Below are 17,878 nucleotides of genomic sequence, written 5' to 3'. Positions count from 1 at the left end.
CTGGCCAGAAGTCAAAGTGCTGGACTTTTTCTGCTGTTTGTGCAGTATCAGATATAGAGAATGACATCGTCTCTTTGGCTCTCTGTGATGTGGGGATGCCACCAAGAAGTCCGGTGGCATGCTCTGAGATGGAGTCATGTTTGAATCCACATGTAACAAGAAGCTGGGTGGCACAAAGCTGCTTTTATCAGGATCTCTCTTATGTTGAATTTCTCTCAACTTCTTAGCCCTGGTCTTAAATCTGCTTCAGATGGTGCATTTATGCCTCAAGTGCCTTTCTCCCAAACACTTTAAACAGTGGCGTGAGGATCGCTGACCGGCATAGATTTGTTACAGCCCCAACAACACCTAAACCCCACAGAGTTAGGCATGCCCCAGTTTTGAGCTAAAACCTCAAACAAAAATAAGATAAGAACCAAGAATTTTTTCATGAGGAGTACCACTAACGGAAATTGTAACTACAGCTGTACTAAACTAATTATTTACAATACAAACACCTCAAGTTTTCCTAAACAGAGAACAGGAAAGAGCTTGAGAAGCGCGCTCTCTCTCTCTCTCTCTCTCTCTCTCTCTCTCTCACACACACACACACACCCCCTCCAACCAACTACTGACCACAGGTGAGTAGGAACTGCAGGGGGTGGGCGGGGGGTGTTAGGACAGCTCTACCACTTTTTAACCTTGGCTACTGGCATGAGGGTGCATGTGCTGCCCTGAGGGGTACTGGTAAGAGAAAACATTCTTCAGCTTTGGTGCACTGACAAGCACACATCTAGAATGAAATGGACATGCACAAGCACCCAAAGAACTGTACATTGTAAATCTGATCCATGTTCAAATGGAAGATTGTGAAGAAATGTAGAAATGTTTCTGAATGAAATTAATGCTTTTGAAGTGAGATAATACAGCAACTTAACTAAATTTTATCTTATCCAATAATGAAAAAGATAATTTTTCATACTTTAATATTGTATCATTCTTATATCTAATATAGGATTTTTACTATTGCATTAAAATATTACTATAATAAAATAGAAATTCTTAGGATTCTATTCTATAGAAATTCTATAGGATTTCTTTTTAAAACTATAAGATATGACGAACACTGTGTAGAACAAAAAGAAATAGCAATTCCTCCCCAAACCTTAGCTCTTCAAAGACACTGATGAGGTATGACCCTCCCGGATCACTATTTCTTCCATTTACTAAGATGACAGTAATTCTATAATTCCACTGGCACATCTATATTTGACACAAACTATTCACAGTAGTTGGTTTCATGTTCATTTATGCAGCCTGGGTAACCATAGCTACCTACATCAGACAGTGTCACCAGCTTCAACAATTCTATGAGGAAAATTCCTAAAGTACTCATTGTCCAAAACTGCCATTTTAAAAGAGGTAAATTAAAAACAGTTATAGCTCTGTATATATGGCATTTTTCTATATATGCAACAAAATACACCAAAATACATAAATCAAAAATCTTAAAAATACTTACTTTCCGCATTGGACAAAGTGCAGGGATTGCTGTCAACCAAAGCTAACTGAAAATGCTGAAAAAGAATTAATATTGTTTACTTGTTTCTGATATTCATAATTGAGAAATTATTTTAATACAGAAACAAATTTTTATATGTAAAAGCAAATATACTATTTTACATGAGTCAGCTAGGCTGAAATGCAAAAAACATATATAATCTTTTGAAATTTTATCTTTAACAGATGTTTCATTAGAGGAAAGTAAAATAATTTTACAGAATGTTTCACGCAATTAAATGACAATACTTCTAACAATTAAGTTTAGAATAGACATTTTATGAAAAGAGTTAGGGTAGCGGGTTTCTAAAAGAATGACTTAATCATTTGAATTGTCAAGATCTGTTCAAGCATTTATTTGACTTTCACAACAACTGAGACCAAGTCACAGCTATTTCAGAGTCCCATGCAAATAAACATGCAAGTCATTAAATGGTATATTTACTACAGAAAAATAAAATAGATTCAGAAGTACAGTGATTTGGAGCATCTCATCTGTTTATCAAGATATTAAAGCATTAAAAATAAATGACTTCATATAAAAAGCTACAATTTTCAAAACCACTTAGAAATCAATTGTCCCAGTTTTTATTTTAAAAGATAGCTTCTGTAAAATGTTTGGAATTGTCTCTGTCTGTACCAAATATTATAAAAGATTTCATTTTAAAAAATATATAAACTCTGAATTTATTTCTTAAGCATTCCCCTTCTCCAATCAAAGTAATAAAGTTTGTCTACAGGAAAGTTTAGACATGACCAAACATTTTGCAGTAGAACCTCAAAGTTATGAATTCCAGAGTTACAAACTGACCAGTCAATCACACACTTCATTTAGAACCGGAAGTACGCAGTCAGGCAGCAGAGATCAAAAGAAGGAAAAAAAGGAAATACAGTACAGTACTGTGTTAAGTGTAAACCACTAAAAAAAAATGGGAGGGGGAAGTTTAAAAAAGTTTTTATAAAATAAGGAAACTGTTTCTGTGTTTATTTCACTTAAATTAAGATGGTTAAAAGCAGCATTTTTCTTCTGCATAGTAAAGTTTTCAAGCTGTATTAAGTCAATGTCCAGTTGTAAACTTCAGAGTTACAAACAACTTCCATTCCTGGGGTGTTCGTAACTCTGAGGTTCTGCTGTGCAAGTTTCACATTAATTCAATGAACAGCATTAACATGGAAACTGAGACCTAAGAGTAACTGGGTATATCCAAATAGATGGAATATGCATACAAACTTAAATGCTTCAGCATTTTTCAAGAAACTTTACAGAAAACAAATCTCCTACATACAGTGTAGAGCTTGGATTAATATTTTCTTACTGCAATGTACAAGGCCTACTGAATATTGGTACCTACAGCAAGTACTAAATTTCAATGAAGCGGATAAGATACTTGATTTGTAATCCAGATTGTAACAGCAATCTGTAATCCAGATTGCAACAGCAATGTAGCAGCAATGTTTAGATACTGACTAAATCCAAATTTAATATGAAATATAAATCATGTAAATGAGGCTACTGAACAATTATATGTAATCTTGTTAGTATGCAAGTATGGCATTTTATTTGCTGGTAGCTAGAGTACCAAGCAGGTAAGCAACAGTAGCTGTTATTAATGAAACAAGAAAATTTAAAATGAAGTTCCAGGGAAAGCGATGCACTCACCCTCTTTTCAAGAAAGCTGTAAAAACAAGGATACCACTCCCATAACATCTCAATAGAATTTGACTTGCAAGAATGATACTATAACAAGGGTCCATAATATATAGGATTTTTACTTAAAAATATCTATGACCAGCTTAAAATCAAAGTAAAATAAAATAAAAAAAAATAATTACAGTGTTACAATTCAAGATAAATTAAATTATAAAGACTAATGCTGCACCACCAATTACAAGGATGCTCTCTAAGCCATACATAAATGGAACAGACATCCTCACTGCATTCTGTCAACTTCATCCATGCACACAAATAGTTGCCAAAAATGAAGTCATCTCAACATTAATTATAAACCCTAGTTTATCATATCAGCATCATGAATACTTTTGAACAATTCAATCACCAAAAAGAACACAGAAAACACTGGACACACGACTTCTAAAATAAAATGAAAATGTTAAACCAAAACATTAATATTAGCTTATTGCTTAGACTTGCCTGTTTTCTTTTCTAGGGCTCAGCAGTGATAGAGAAGTTAAAATCTCCTCTCACTTGCATTGCAATGCAGGTTGTGTGCCCCAGAGACATCCTTTGGTCTGTTACCATAGCAATACTAAGCAGGCAACTTAAAAATGATTAAAAGAAATTAATCAAAAAGGTCTACTTTACATTTTTTCTGACAGAAAAAGATGTAGAGACCTGTATATTTAAGCCTGTGCAAGGGCCAAATTTTACACGGACACTATCATCACCTATTAATGTTTAGCATAAAACAGAAAGGTACAGATTTGCTTTTACCTAGTAATACTATTGTACAAAATAAACCGATCAAAAATGAAATGTTTGACACTTATTTGGCGGTTCCTTTTCAGAATGGTTATGTTCATCAGACCCAGTGAGAGAGAACAGATAACTGCATAAGTAGGACTGCCCATTTCAGCATTTAAATCTACCCGTATTCAACACTACACAGTGAAACAGCAGGAATATTCTCACCAATGCTGCTAAATCACTAAATAGGAAAAAACGCACACACATTACCTTACAATTTCAAATTCCACTACATCATCTCAAATATTGCAAAATGTTATTCATTTCTGACTGCACCATTTAGCAAATCACACTGTAAAACTACAGATAATTCAGAAGACGTATACAGATTTTTACAGAAAAACAACAAGGCACTTATACAAAACAATTATTGCAAAGCTGCATATACAAAACCAACAATCTTTCAAGCAGTCAAACACACATGAACCACCCTACACCTCTAGTTGGTTACAATAAACGGCAGCCTCTTTTCAGGTAGTCAATACAGACAAAAAAAATAAATCATGCATATTAATAAATTAAGCTAATCAGCCACAATTCCAAAAGTTACTACCGTCAACACCAAAATTTACAAAACACTGTTAATTTCCAACTCCCATTTCTGCAACAAACAGAAGCAGCTAGCAAACATCTGCACCTCACACAAATATTGCGGTACTGAAGCGGTCTACTGCTGTGTGAAATAGTTGTTATGCAGGAGAGGCCGCTGCAGTTCAGAGACGACATACAATACCTCAAGGCAGACAGCAGTCTATAGAAATTCAAATCCTGAGTAAGAGGATTTACCTTCAAGGCTCTGTTCTGAATGTTAAAAAGTATCTTTTCAACTGCTACAGCTGAAGTAATGAAATAGCTTGATATGTAGCAATTTATAATAGTACGATTATCAGAAGACTATTTTGTCTCCTTTAGAGTCCTTGACTTGCCTATGTGATTGTGGTAACAATTTCTGATGTAACCTTTCTGAGAAATTTAAAGTACAGTGCTTGCGTGTGTACTCAATTACTGAATGTATTAAACACAATCATAAAATGAAAATAAATCTCAGAATTAAATCTAATTTAAAACATTCTATCCACTCTTACTACTAGAAGTATGTGTATTACAGACACACAGAATCACTGATTCTCTTAAAATGTATTTATCATCCTCATTTACATACCTTTAACATTAAAGTGGCCAAATACATGGATTTTTGTGATTTTAATCCATTAAAAGAAAACCAACAAATACAAAAAGTAACATTTGCCAATCTTACTGCAAGGCATTCAATAATAGAGTAATTTGTAAATCAAAACCTTTTCTAATGTTTTAAAATGGTGATTCTAACTACTTTTCTTATCTCTAGTGGTGATGTAACAAGTTTTCCTAATTGACAGCTGTACATTTATTTAGCACACTAAGCAAGCCACCATTTGGAAGCTGACAATTCTGACACCAACTTACCACCAGGGAAAGCCTGATCCCAGCTCAGTGCAATTCTGTCAGAGATAGCTTTTTCTGACTATATGACCTAGGTGTGATATGTATGTTCCTTAAAGCCGTCTTTGTTTGGATAACTAGGACACAGTAATCCTTGCGTAATCAAAGTGTTGGCATGCAGCCAAGGCGCCATTCGCCAAGCACAGGAGGTTGCGGGGAAAGAGGATGATGTGCAACACGTGCTGCCAGATCAACTCTGCTCTCCAGGGTCCTCCAAAGTTGGAATTAATTCATGTTTTATGGAAAGAGGTTTGTGAGGCATAAACACTGTCTCTTTCATCCTACACTGCACAATCAAAACACCAGAAATCAGCTACGTGAATAGGACAAAAGAAAAGTGCTCCAGACAGAATCAACAACGGTCATAGATTTACATAAACTGAATGAGATCAATCTGTTCAGAAGAATCACTTGCTCAACCAATCATAGCTGTAAAATCTAACTCAAGTAACAAAACTTAATGAAGACTGGATTTTCACTGGCCAAAAGAAGGTTCTCTCTTCCCAGGCAATCTCTTAAATAGTAATGTTTGTCAGAACCATCTCTGAGTACTCATGTTGGCTATACGTTTGAACATGACAAGAAGTTAAGTCTTCAGTTGTACAACATCTCAGAGGTTAGTTGTTTTTAAACTACAGTCCAAAAGACTACCAGAGGAGAGAAAATGAAGGTGATTGATTGAGGGCCTGTCTTTGCTACAGTGTTAGTTCAACTTACAGTTAGCTCAACTGCTCTCAAGTTAACCTAGCTCCAGTACGAACAGTCACATTGCAAAACAACACAAAGCATTTGAAATAGCAGCAACAGAGTAGTTGAGTCCCCGCTGCATTACAGCTCAAGCATCAGCAGCCTTTGGACCTTCAACCCACAACCCCCAACAGGTCAAAACGCACCACCTAGCTGAAGCTAGAGATCTTTGTGTGTGCATGGGAACTGGGGAGGGACAACACTAAACCTATACTTTGAGCTAACACTGTAGAGAAGACAAGCCAAGAAATGTGAATTGCTGTATTAAATAATCTAGTATGAAGTTAAGGTCCACAGACTGAAAAAAAATGGAGTGCTACTGATATTCATTAGCCTGAATTTTTAAAGATTTTGAATCACACTTATTTTTCTTTTTACTGTTTATTTTTCTTTTAAAAAAATCAGAAGCACAGAATGTCAAACAAACCAATTTTTAGCAATTTACTTCTTTGTAATTACAGGATACGGTGACTAGAATATTTTCTATATAATAGCTCCTGCAGGAAAACTAAAGTAAGTAGCAAACTGATTAAAGAATACTGAATGGGAGAAAGATATCCTTACTGCATGAGATTCAGTGATCCATAATAAAAAAAGGCTGTATGAACAACTCCAGCTGTTGATTCAATTACAAAGCTTCCTATCTTAAGTAATTATGCTTTATCAAAGAACATGTGTGGGTATATATCATACAGATAACTAAAACTTGCCAATTTGTGTAAGAGTTAGAGAGCACTAACTTGCAACCCTTATTTTCTGTTTACCTACAATTGTTTAAAAATAATATTTTGACAGATTTTGTCATGCTTGGGCTTCAGCCCACAAAACGCTTTTTTTCCCTTTAGACTAAGAACAGCTAAAGATACATTTATTTGTATTTGTTCATCTTTTTAAAAGTATTTTATACTTTTTTCGAACAGTTGCCAGAGGAATAGGATTACAGTGAAATATTTTGCATTAATGAGTTTAAACATTAACTAAGACTTTTCATTAGTAAATGTAATTGAACTATTTCAACCATATTTTATTCCGATTAAAAATCTGATTTAAGAACTTTAAACTTGGCATATTTGCAGCTTTTAACAATTAATGCTTTAACAATGTTTGAAAAATAAATGCGGTGAAACAACATTTTGAGGCCTGAAAATAGCCCAACTTTCTTAACTTCAAAAAGATGACACAGGGCCATGATGCTACACATCTTCACTCATGCATTTTTGACTCAATAATGGGAGCATGGCAACAATAACTCCCTAATTTTTCAACTTATTACCCTCACAGTAGTTTACAAGTTACAAACTCAAATAATGATACCACAGGTATTCCAACATATCCTAAAAAAAGAAAAAAAAATTAAAGGCATTACAGTAAGTTGAATAAGTAATAGGATAGTGATTGATTGATTCTAAGCAGATACCTTTAACGTGCATATGTAGAACTGATTAATGAAATTGTTTTTAATTGTTCACTTTATTAATATAATTTCATAAGTAAAGTTTTATGAATGAAACTACATTCATTCATAAAACCAGGTATCCCAATAACTGGATAATTGACAATTAAACTGCTTGTTAAGAGCCACAGCTGTTCAGGCATCTGCCCTTGTAAATTTCATTTTCAATCCAATTGCTGCTTAAATCGCTGAAACTTGCACTATTTCAACATAATCAAAAAGGCTGACAAAGGAAGTACTGTCGTCATCATGAATAGGTCGGAATATGAACAAGAGGCTGCTAGGCAGCTCTCCAACACCACTTTCTACAAGCCATTACCCTCTGATCCCACTGAGGGTTACCAAAAGAAACTACAGCATTTGCTCAAGAAACTCCCTGAAAAAGCACAAGAACAAATCCGCACAGACACACCCCTGGAACCCCGACCAGGGGTATTCTATCTGCTGCCCAAGATCCATAAACCTGGAAATCCTGGATGCCCCATCATCTCAGGCATTGGCACCCTGACAGCAGGATTGTCTGGCTACGTAGACTCCCTCCTCAGGCCCTACAGTCCCAGCACTCCCAGCTATCTTTGAGACACCACTGACTTCCTAAAACAAAGAAGGTGGATACAAACTGTAGTCATCTCTCTCACAAACTGGTTTTCCAACCTTCATGTAACTGGGCAGGAGTTCTGCTACACAGTACTCATTGGGCTCCATAAGTCTCTTTTGTAGACAGCAAAAGCACCAAATGAGGTTGTGTGGTTGATGTCTTCTAAAAATGGGATATGAAAAATCCACCCACCTATGTCAGCAGCGAGAAGCAAGGTTTCCACTAGTGGGGGAGTTGGAACAGTGTTTGCAAAACCATGAATTTCTGTTAAATGAGCGCTGCAATTAAATACATTTTTCTACTCCTTTTGTTTGTGACAATAACCTACTGAATGAGAATTCATGCAATACCGACTTCTCCAGCCTGAAGATGGATAGCTCTAGTGCCTGTAAAGCTGCTCATAGCTTTCCCAAAGCCAGAGTCCAACTCATCCTGAGAGAGAGTATTTTTCCAGTCTGATTATGATTATGATCATGATCAGGTCCAGATTAGGGCTGTCAAGCAATTAAAAAAATTAATCACAATTAATTGCACTGTTAAACAATAATAGAATACCATTTGTTTAAATATTTTTGGATGTTTTCTACATTTTTAAATATATTGATTTCAATTACAACAGAATGCAAAGTGTACAGTGTTCACTTTATATTTATTTTTGATTACAAGTATTTGCACTGTAAAAAAACAGATAGCATTTTTCAATTCACCTAATACAAGTGCTGTAGTGCAACCTCTATATCGTGAAAGTTGAATTTACAAACGTAGAATTACGTACAAAAAACTGCATTCAAAAATAAAACAATGTAAAATGTTAGAGCCTGCAAGTCAATGCAATCCTACTTCTTGTTAAGCCAATCGCTCAGACAAACAAGTTTCAGAGTAGCAGCCATGTTAGTCTGTATTTGCAAAAAGGAGTACTTGTGGCACCTTAGAGACTAACCAATTTATTTGAGCATAAGCTTTCGTGAGCTACAGCTCAAGTGTGCCACAAGTACTCCTTTTCTTTTTTCAGACAAACAAGTTTGTTTGCATTGCAGGAGATAATACTTACCGGTTCTTGTTTACAATGTCACCTGACAGTGAGAAGAGACATTCTCATGGCACTGTTGTAGCCTGAATCACAAGGTATTTACATGCCAGATGCACTAAAGATTCATACGTCCCTTCATGCTTCAACCACCATTCCAGGAGACATGCGTCCATGCTGATGACGGGTTCTGCTCAATAAGAATCCAAAGCAGTGCGGACCAACATATGTTCATTTTCATTATCTGAGTCAGATACCACCAGAAGAAGGTTGATTTTCTTTCTTTTTTTTTTCCTGGTGGTTCAGGTTCTGTAGTTTCCGCATTGGAGTGTTGCTCTTTTAAGACTTCGGAAAGCATGCTCCACGCCTCGTCATTCTCAGATTTTGGAAGGCACTTCAGATTCTTAAACCTTGAGTCAAGCGCTGTAGGAAATCTCATATAGGTACCTGCTTTGCATTTTGTGAAATCTGCAGTGAAAGTGTTCTTAAAATGAACATGTGCTGGGTCATCATAACATGAAACATAGGACAAAATGCGGGTAAAACAGACCAGGGGGCATACAATTCTCCCCCCAAGGAGTTCAGTCATAAATTTAATTAAGGCATTTTTTTTAAAGCGTCATTAGCAAAGAAGAAGCATGACCTATGGAATGATGTTTGAAGCATGAAAGTGCATACGAATATTTAGCTATCTGGCACACAAATACTTAGCAATGCTGGCTACAAAAGTGCCATGCAAAAGCCTCTTCTCACTTTCTAGTAACATTGTAAATAAGAAGAGGGCAGCATTATCTCCTGTAAATGTAAACAAACTTGTTTATCTTAGCGATTGGCTGAACAAGAAGTAGGACTCAGTAGACTTGCAGGCACTGAAGTTTTACATTGTTTTGTTTTTGAGTGCAGTTATGTAACAAAAAAATATCTACATTTGTAAGCTGCACTTTCACGACAAAGATTGCACTGCAGAACTTGTATGAGGTGAACTGAAAAATACTATTTCTTTTGTTTATCATTTTACAGTGCAAATATTTGTAATAAAAATAATATACACTTTGATTTCAATTACAACACAGAATACAATATATACGAAAAAGTAGAAAAAGATCCAAAATATTTAATAAATTTCAATTGGTAATCTATTGTTTAACAGTGCAATTAAAACTTTTTTAGTTAATCGCATGAGTTATCTGCGATTAATCAACAGCCCTAGTCCAGATACTGTGTGTCAAGGTCTCCGGCATTCAGTGGCATTCCATTAACAGACTAGAAATGCCATAGCAACTTCATATAAATTAAGAAATGGATGATTTCACTGATTAAATGTAAAACAGATCATAATAATCAATATAGTATTCCTAGTGCTATTTGTTTTAGTGGTTGGGAACAGGACTGTTGCAGAGTCTGATAAGGTATGAAATGGTTTAGGATTGTGCAGTAAATATTACCTGGCTGATTCTATTGAAGTGATCAATAATAAAGTAATGACCTTTAATAGTCACAGAATTTAAAGCCAAATCAGCTACTCTGACCTACTGTATACCACAGACCACTAACGCATTTGTCGTCATCATACTTCAGAACTAGCACCACATTGTGATGAATAGGCAGCTCATGCCTCTCAGATATTTCTGAAGAGAACACTGCACCAGTTTTCACAAAGTTTGTCAGAGGAATATTTTCTTTACAACCATAAGGACTAGAAACATTTTTTTAAAGTGTAAGCTTAAAGTCTAGAGCAAAATTCAACAAGTGCCAGATTTTGTGCCAAATTATGGGGCCACAATATCAGAGTACAAAAGGTCCTAATTATAATTTACCAGTAAAAGTAATGATTTTAAAAAGCATTGTAAAAAGAGGGTTGATTTCATGCTTTGTAAAGAGCACCACTCTAATAATTATCCTTGTAATCCGAAACCTTAAAATAGTAAAAATTATTTATGTTTAAAACTGCTTACATCAAATAGAGATGATTTATGTTAATGTTCTAAAATTGTGTACAAATCATGGAAAACATTGACCTTTCCTCTTCCTTTCCTCTTTGCCTCAAGACTCCTACTGACGATGACTCATCTCTTGGCATTAAAAGACCATTACTTTATTCTTAGCCATAACAAACAAACATGAAAGTTTAAATACCATCAAAAACTATTATGGTATTTCAGACTACATTAAAAGAACTGTGCTATAATTTGTGGGGCCCCAAACAGCCAGAAGAGATCATAATATGGAGAGCTGCCTCCCCTTCCTGCCACACTGTCAAACAGGAAGACTAAACTGAACAATGAGTTGCTATGTCAGCACAAGGCCCCAGATAATTGTTCATTCTTAAGGCCAGCTCTGTTAGTTATGAACAATCATCTGAAGCTGGCTACATCTTATTACTCAATAATTGTCCTTTGGTGTCCTGAATCTTTGTACCAAGGTCCTCAGAATACAAGTCAAATGAATTCCAATATTCCAGGATGTGGGTAACTCATCTGCCACTGTCCCTCCAGAAAAGTGGAATGTTCATTACCCATGAAAACTTCCTACCTCTACCTCTTGGTTAAGACTCCTTGGGAGGTGCGGGGCCTGGAACATTAGAAACTTGGTGCTTATCCGCCGTGGGGTGCTCCCCCGGCTCCGCCCAGGCCCCATCACCACTCCACCCCTTCCTCCAAGGCCCCACAACCACCCTGCTTCTCCGCCACCCAGTTCCGCCCCCTTCCCCAAGCATGCTGTGCCCTCACTCCTTCCCCCTACACCCCTGCGCCTTTTGACGCTGCAAAACATCTGATCCGTGGCAGGCGCTGGGAGGGAGGGAGAGGCGCTGATTGGCGGAGCCTCCCGGGGGGGGGGGGGGTGGGAGGTGCTGGGGGGAGGGAGAGGTTCTGGTAGGGGGGCTCCTCACGCCCCCCGCCTGCCACTCGCCTCCCTGTTGGCCTCCTCACTCCACTTGCCTCACCTCCCTACCTGCAGGGGCCCCCCCGAAGCGTGGGGCCCAGGGCAGTCGTCCCGATTCGCAATACCCAACTGACGGCTCTGATCACCATTCTACTTTCTTCATCTTTCTTACTTTGTGCTTTCCATTTAGGGATTTTTTTTTTCCTGACCTGTGCAGCCTCTAACCATAACTCTGTGTGAAACTGCAGAAGTTCTCAGAGTATGACCAGTTAGACTCACTGTACAAAAGTGTAACTTATGTATATATCTAACTATAGAAACATACTATGCAAAAGCACAGTTTAATGCAGCATCAAGACTGATACATGTATATTATACAAAGTGCTGTACACACAGCAACTAAAAGCAAGATTTTCAAAGGTATTTAAACACTTAAGGATGCAGGCAAGTACCTGGTGGGATTTTCGAAAGCACCTAGACACATGTCTTCCATGGAGTTTAAGACAACTAATCATTTCCTGATGAGGCATTAGAAAGATTTGGTCCACAGAGAATCCTGATGGTCAGATATGTTTTTGTTTAGCCAAATTACAATTGTTTAAAAATACTTAATACAAATGCATTATTTTAAATCAAGATTTTTTTAAAGCAACTATCTCCTAAGGTTATAGTGGCGCTGTGCACACATGAAAAACTTCTCACTCCATTTGATATCTGAATGCAACACGTGATAGACCACAGCTCTAAGGAACCTCTGCCTCATTCCAGATATCTGAAGATTTATACAGAATGAGGGTAAGCTCCACTGAAATGAAGAAAATTATTAACAAGATTGCCAACTGTAAAATCAGGTCAACTGATTTTCCATCAGAATAACTTTGCCCAAGAAGTCTACATTAACTTCTGAGTATGTTACAATGGAAAATACTGAAGTAATGAACCAGTCAGGAAACTACAGTTTTTATGTTCCCAAGCCTATTACACTATTAAGTTTCACTTTTTAGGAACAGCAAATACTAAAAAAAATGCAAAATATGAAGAAAAATAAGCAGATTTACAAGCAACATAGCAGTATAACATCAGTTACTTATGTCACAAGTTTCAGAATCAGCTTTGTTACATATCAACTTCCCTTGTTACATCACAACTAAATTCAGTGATAGAACTATATCAGATGGCTCAATGGTAAGAGTTTAATATCCAATTTATAGAAACAGCTTTGTTTTTCTAAAAGTGAAAAATTTTAAAAGTGAAAATGCTCAAAGTTTTCTCACTGCATAATTAAAGATAAATTAATACTTCCTTGTAAATTAACTACTACATTTTTTCTGTGCCAAAACCATTCCTTAAAAAAATTCATCCAGTCCTCCCTTCCTTTTTTGGCCTACACTCATAAGATCCAATGCCAGGTGCATGCCCCAAATATAAAGGAATAGGGCAAAATGGTACAGCATTCAAGACTACTCATGATCTGCCAAACCTTCAGCCTTTCCCAGCCCTGCTTTGTCACTTCATTTCTTACACACACACACACACACACCCTTCTTCTAATTAAAGTTACCCACTCTGCCTGAGACTCATGAGCTCGGATTTCTTCTCCTGACAGGAAATGGAAAAGCTAGTTGCAAAAGTGTCCCTGGGTATTACAAAGGTTGAGGTAGAAGTACTCCTCTAATCAATGCTCTACTTCCCTCTTTGATGATGTGCTTCAGACAGCAAGCAGAATGCAGATCTGAGGAAAAGCAAACTGGCAGAAAGTGGAAAGCAAAGCAGTTCTACATTCCCTGTGCCCACTATTTTTTCTTATTGGATTTAGGCAAGTTGAGTTAGAGTGCAGAATGAGATAAAAGAAGAACAGACATACATATAGAATCAAGAGGTTTCTATTCTACAGAAATATAGCCTTAAAATTACATTTCACGTTCAAATATTTGCTGCCCTGCAATGTGGATTCCATTGCATAACAGGAAGTTCCTGTAAAAAAATACTTCCTTCTTCCAGGACAGGTGAATTTAAAGCTACAGGTTTATACTACAGAGTGGGAAAAGGAAGGACTGGAGAAAGCAAGAGCAAACAAGACAAATGATACGTAAGGAGAGAAATTATGGAAGGCAACCAAAGAATGAGACAGGAGGGGAGACAGAAAAGGAAGGAAACAAAAGATGACACAGAAGTTGGAGGTGGGAAGAAGTATTCTACACTAAGAAACAGTTTCTAACTGATCAGATAGTGATTTCTTTCCCTAAGAGGTCATTCAGGCACTAGGAAGTGTAAGAGTAATCAGGATGTATTGCCAGGTAGGAACATTTTAACAAAATAAAAAGATGAAGGGAAACTAATTTCATTTTGAATAAATGCTTCTTGACTGCACCAATTCCTAAACATTTTCTCTTTGCTTTCAATAGGTGAGACTGAACGGAGGAGGGAAAGATCTCTAGAACCCCAAACTGCCAATGTTAGTCTCTCCTTTACCATCCTCTCCATCTCCCTTCTATACACTTTCCTTCCCCATAATGTACTATTTTTGTTAGAGCACTAACCCAAGAATTTGTACACTCAATTTAAACTGTTGGAATGCCAGTGCCTACCCGCAGCTTTGCCACGCTTTTCATTTGGCACTTAAACACCCTCTACTGTTACCCTCTCTGAGAGGCTGTACAATTACTCAAATATTATGTATAAGTATACTTCTACTTTCAAAATTACGATATTACTAATGTAAGCTTACAGATTATTTGCAGTTTTAAAATGCAATGAACTTTGCAATAATTGCCAAACAGAACTTAAGAATTTTAAAACCTACCTTCAAACTAGACTCATAGTCTGTATTCACTTTGAACATAAGCCCAAGTCGCAAATGAATTTCCTTGGCTCGACAAAAGCTGGGATCAACATAAAGCACCTCCTGAAATGCTTTAATCGCCCTGGAAAAACAAATATGCATAAAATGTTGCAATTTTTTAAATGTTACTTTATAATCAGTGCATGTTATTTATTTATTTATATTACATATTAAAAAATTAAAAGCAGAAAACTGTTATGGGTAAACACATCAAGATCAATTTTATGTAGAAAGGTGGTAACTTCACTTTTTTGCTGCATAGTTTTCAGTGTTTACTTCAAGTGTTAAAAAAAAATCTGTTTACTTCTAACACCTTAGTTGTCTATAGATCTAACCTAAAAGTTCAACCCTTTCCATTCAAGAAGAGAAATTGCATGACTTACTGTCTGTTTTGGATTAACATCCCAATTTTTTTCATTTCAGGAAAGGTGGACAAAATAAGAAGAACTGGTAACAAAAGTATTATAACTTTTAAGAACAAAAACGTGTAGACTGTCTGCTCCAGCTCTGCCTCAGCTCCTGGCTGGTTACAGCTACCTGGGAGCAGAAGCTGCTGGTGAGAGTAGGAAGACAGAACCAAGATTAAAAGTTCAGGAGTGATCACCCACCACTCTCACAGTGGCCTCAGGCATCTTCACTTACAGAACTCTATCCCCCACTCCTCAAACACACCCCACCAGCTACTCATCTGCCTAAAGAGTCAACTGCTGCCCAAGTTCTCACTCCAGCATCAACCACCTCCCCTCCAGTTACCAAGCATGCTCCTATACATTTGCTCATCCCCCTCCATCCTCCCCCTCCTAGCCAAATACGTGGACAGCGTGGTAGGAGCAGGATCCTGTTTCTCTTTTTGACCCTTGCATGCTTCTGCTATTCTAGAAGTGAGAGAAGGGTGAGAAGGAGGTTCTGATTGTACTTCCTCATCCTTCCCACACCTGCTCCCACTCATGTTGGAAAGCAAAAATCAGTTTGTAAGAAACATCACTTGAAGCTACACAAAACTTGGCAACTACAGTAACACAAACTCAGGATATTTTTTCCTAGACTATTTTTATTCACAAGACCTGTCTACCTTAGACAGAGATGGTAAACAGAAAAACTGCACACAAGCAACTTTACTTGCAAAACCCCTCTGCTAAAGCACTACCAGCGGCCTTTTACCCACGTAGTTGCTCACTCTGATTCTTGGTTGCCATGTTGTTGTAGCTGTGTTGGTCTCAGGATATTAGAGAGACAAGATAAGTGAAGTCTTTTATTGAACCAACTTCTGTTGGTGAAAGAGGAAGCTCAAAAGCTTGTCTCTTTCCACCAACGGAAGTTGGTCCAATAAAAAATATTACCTCATCCACCTTGTCTCTCTCACTCTTGGTGTCAGTCCTGCCCTTGGCACACTATAGCCCTGTCTACATGAGAGAAAAATTATGTTTTTTATCTAACTTGTTTAAAGATGTTTTACCTAATATATTATCTAGCATATTAAATAATTGGCCCATCGACTTTAACAAGGCTTTAGCTGGCAACTGTAAACATAAGACTCCCAGCTACTTTTCCTAGTCTAAACAGAGTCTGTATGACCTTGTATCCTACCAGTACTCTCACCTTAGCCAAAGTCATGATGAATAAGTTGCCTCACAACACTGGCAAAAATATACTCTAATTGATCCCAAGATACAGGTTCACACTATACAGGCATTTTTACCACTGCCTCATTTAATCTTGCACTGGAGCTGCCTGAGTGGGCACTGGAGAAGAATCACCGTTCAACCTTCCTATAGAGTTAGCCATACTAAAGTAAATGAATTAAAACAAACATTTTATTATAAACATTCCCTATATACAAGTATGTTCACCTTCATTAGAGGAAAACTATCAAAACTGAAGTACCAAAAATTTAGAAGGTGCTTGACTTCGCAACCTTAAAGTTAGATGTCAGAATTAAGGTTACCTGTGCAACCTTTATTCAGCCCTCTTGTGAGTATTCATAGTGATACAATTGTTAATTACACATACTATTTTTCCCCCCACAGGAACCCGCCTCATCCAGTGCACAAAATGGACCTACTCTACGGATCAAGCAGAGTGTGTAGTGCAAGAAGCTGTCATCTGTAGAATCCCTGCCTCATTTGTTGCAGAAGCTGGAAGGTGTGTAGTAAATGAGACAGGTGATTTCAGGAAGAGAGAAGACAATCTCATGGTTAAGACAGCTGAATGCCACTGCAGTGAGATGGAGTGGCCTCCCTCCTCTGGGATGAGCAAGGGTCCACTACACTCCAGAGGGCGTGGCCGGAACTATAAAAGGCAGGCTCTGCAGCCCAGTGGGGGCAGAACTGCAGAGGAGGAGGACACTCCGCCTGTTCTTCAGCAGTCCGGAGGGGACCCTAAGCCTGGCTGTGCCCAAGCCCTGAACGCTGACGAGGACTGACCTGGAGTGCCCACTGCCGTGTACCCTGAGGAGCCAGACAAGGCCGGGAGGCCAGAGCTACCAACCCCTGGGGAGGCAGGAAGCAGCCCATGGGCAACCACCGTGCCGCCAGCGGCAAACCAGGTGCAGCTGAGTTGGCGTGTTGCAGCTGGATCCCCGCCGATGCAGGGGCAGCCAACCCTGCCCCTGCTAGGGCCCTGGGCTGGAATACAGTGGAGTAGGGTGGGCCCGTGTCCCCCTGCCCCACCCCAGTAGAGGGGCCAACTCCCGCCTGGCACTGGGAAGCTCCTGCTGTGGAGAAGGTGCCTCCCTCCCCAAGCACCCACCAAAGACACTACTGTTTGCTGGCTGCCTGAGCCCTTCAAGCCCAGGCCCTAGCCTACCTATAGGCCAGTGGTGG

At 38.0% G+C, this 17,878-nt stretch overlaps 1 protein-coding gene across 5 annotated transcripts in view; it reads right to left on the bottom strand.

The window, feature by feature from the left end:
* KDM6A (lysine demethylase 6A) overlaps positions 1-17,878 on the bottom strand; it is a 278,230-nt gene that overhangs the window by 104,814 nt on the left and 155,538 nt on the right. For 4 of the 5 annotated variants that reach the window (XM_048864912.2, XM_048864944.2, XM_048864934.2 and 1 more), the window contains exons 6-7: positions 15,018-15,138; positions 1,502-1,556 (exon numbers count right to left, since the gene is read on the bottom strand). In XM_048864912.2, the coding sequence (XP_048720869.2) occupies positions 1,502-1,556; positions 15,018-15,138 (176 nt within the window). Of the gene's footprint in view, positions 1-1,501; positions 1,557-3,199; positions 4,664-15,017; positions 15,139-17,878 lie in introns of those variants that run through there. The other variant, XM_048864965.2, reaches the window with a different exon arrangement.

The sequence above is a fragment of the Caretta caretta genome, chromosome 1 (genome assembly GCF_965140235.1).
Source record: "Caretta caretta isolate rCarCar2 chromosome 1, rCarCar1.hap1, whole genome shotgun sequence".
Classification (NCBI taxonomy): Eukaryota; Metazoa; Chordata; order Testudines; family Cheloniidae; genus Caretta; species Caretta caretta.
This window is presented reverse-complemented; position numbering and strand designations above follow the sequence as displayed.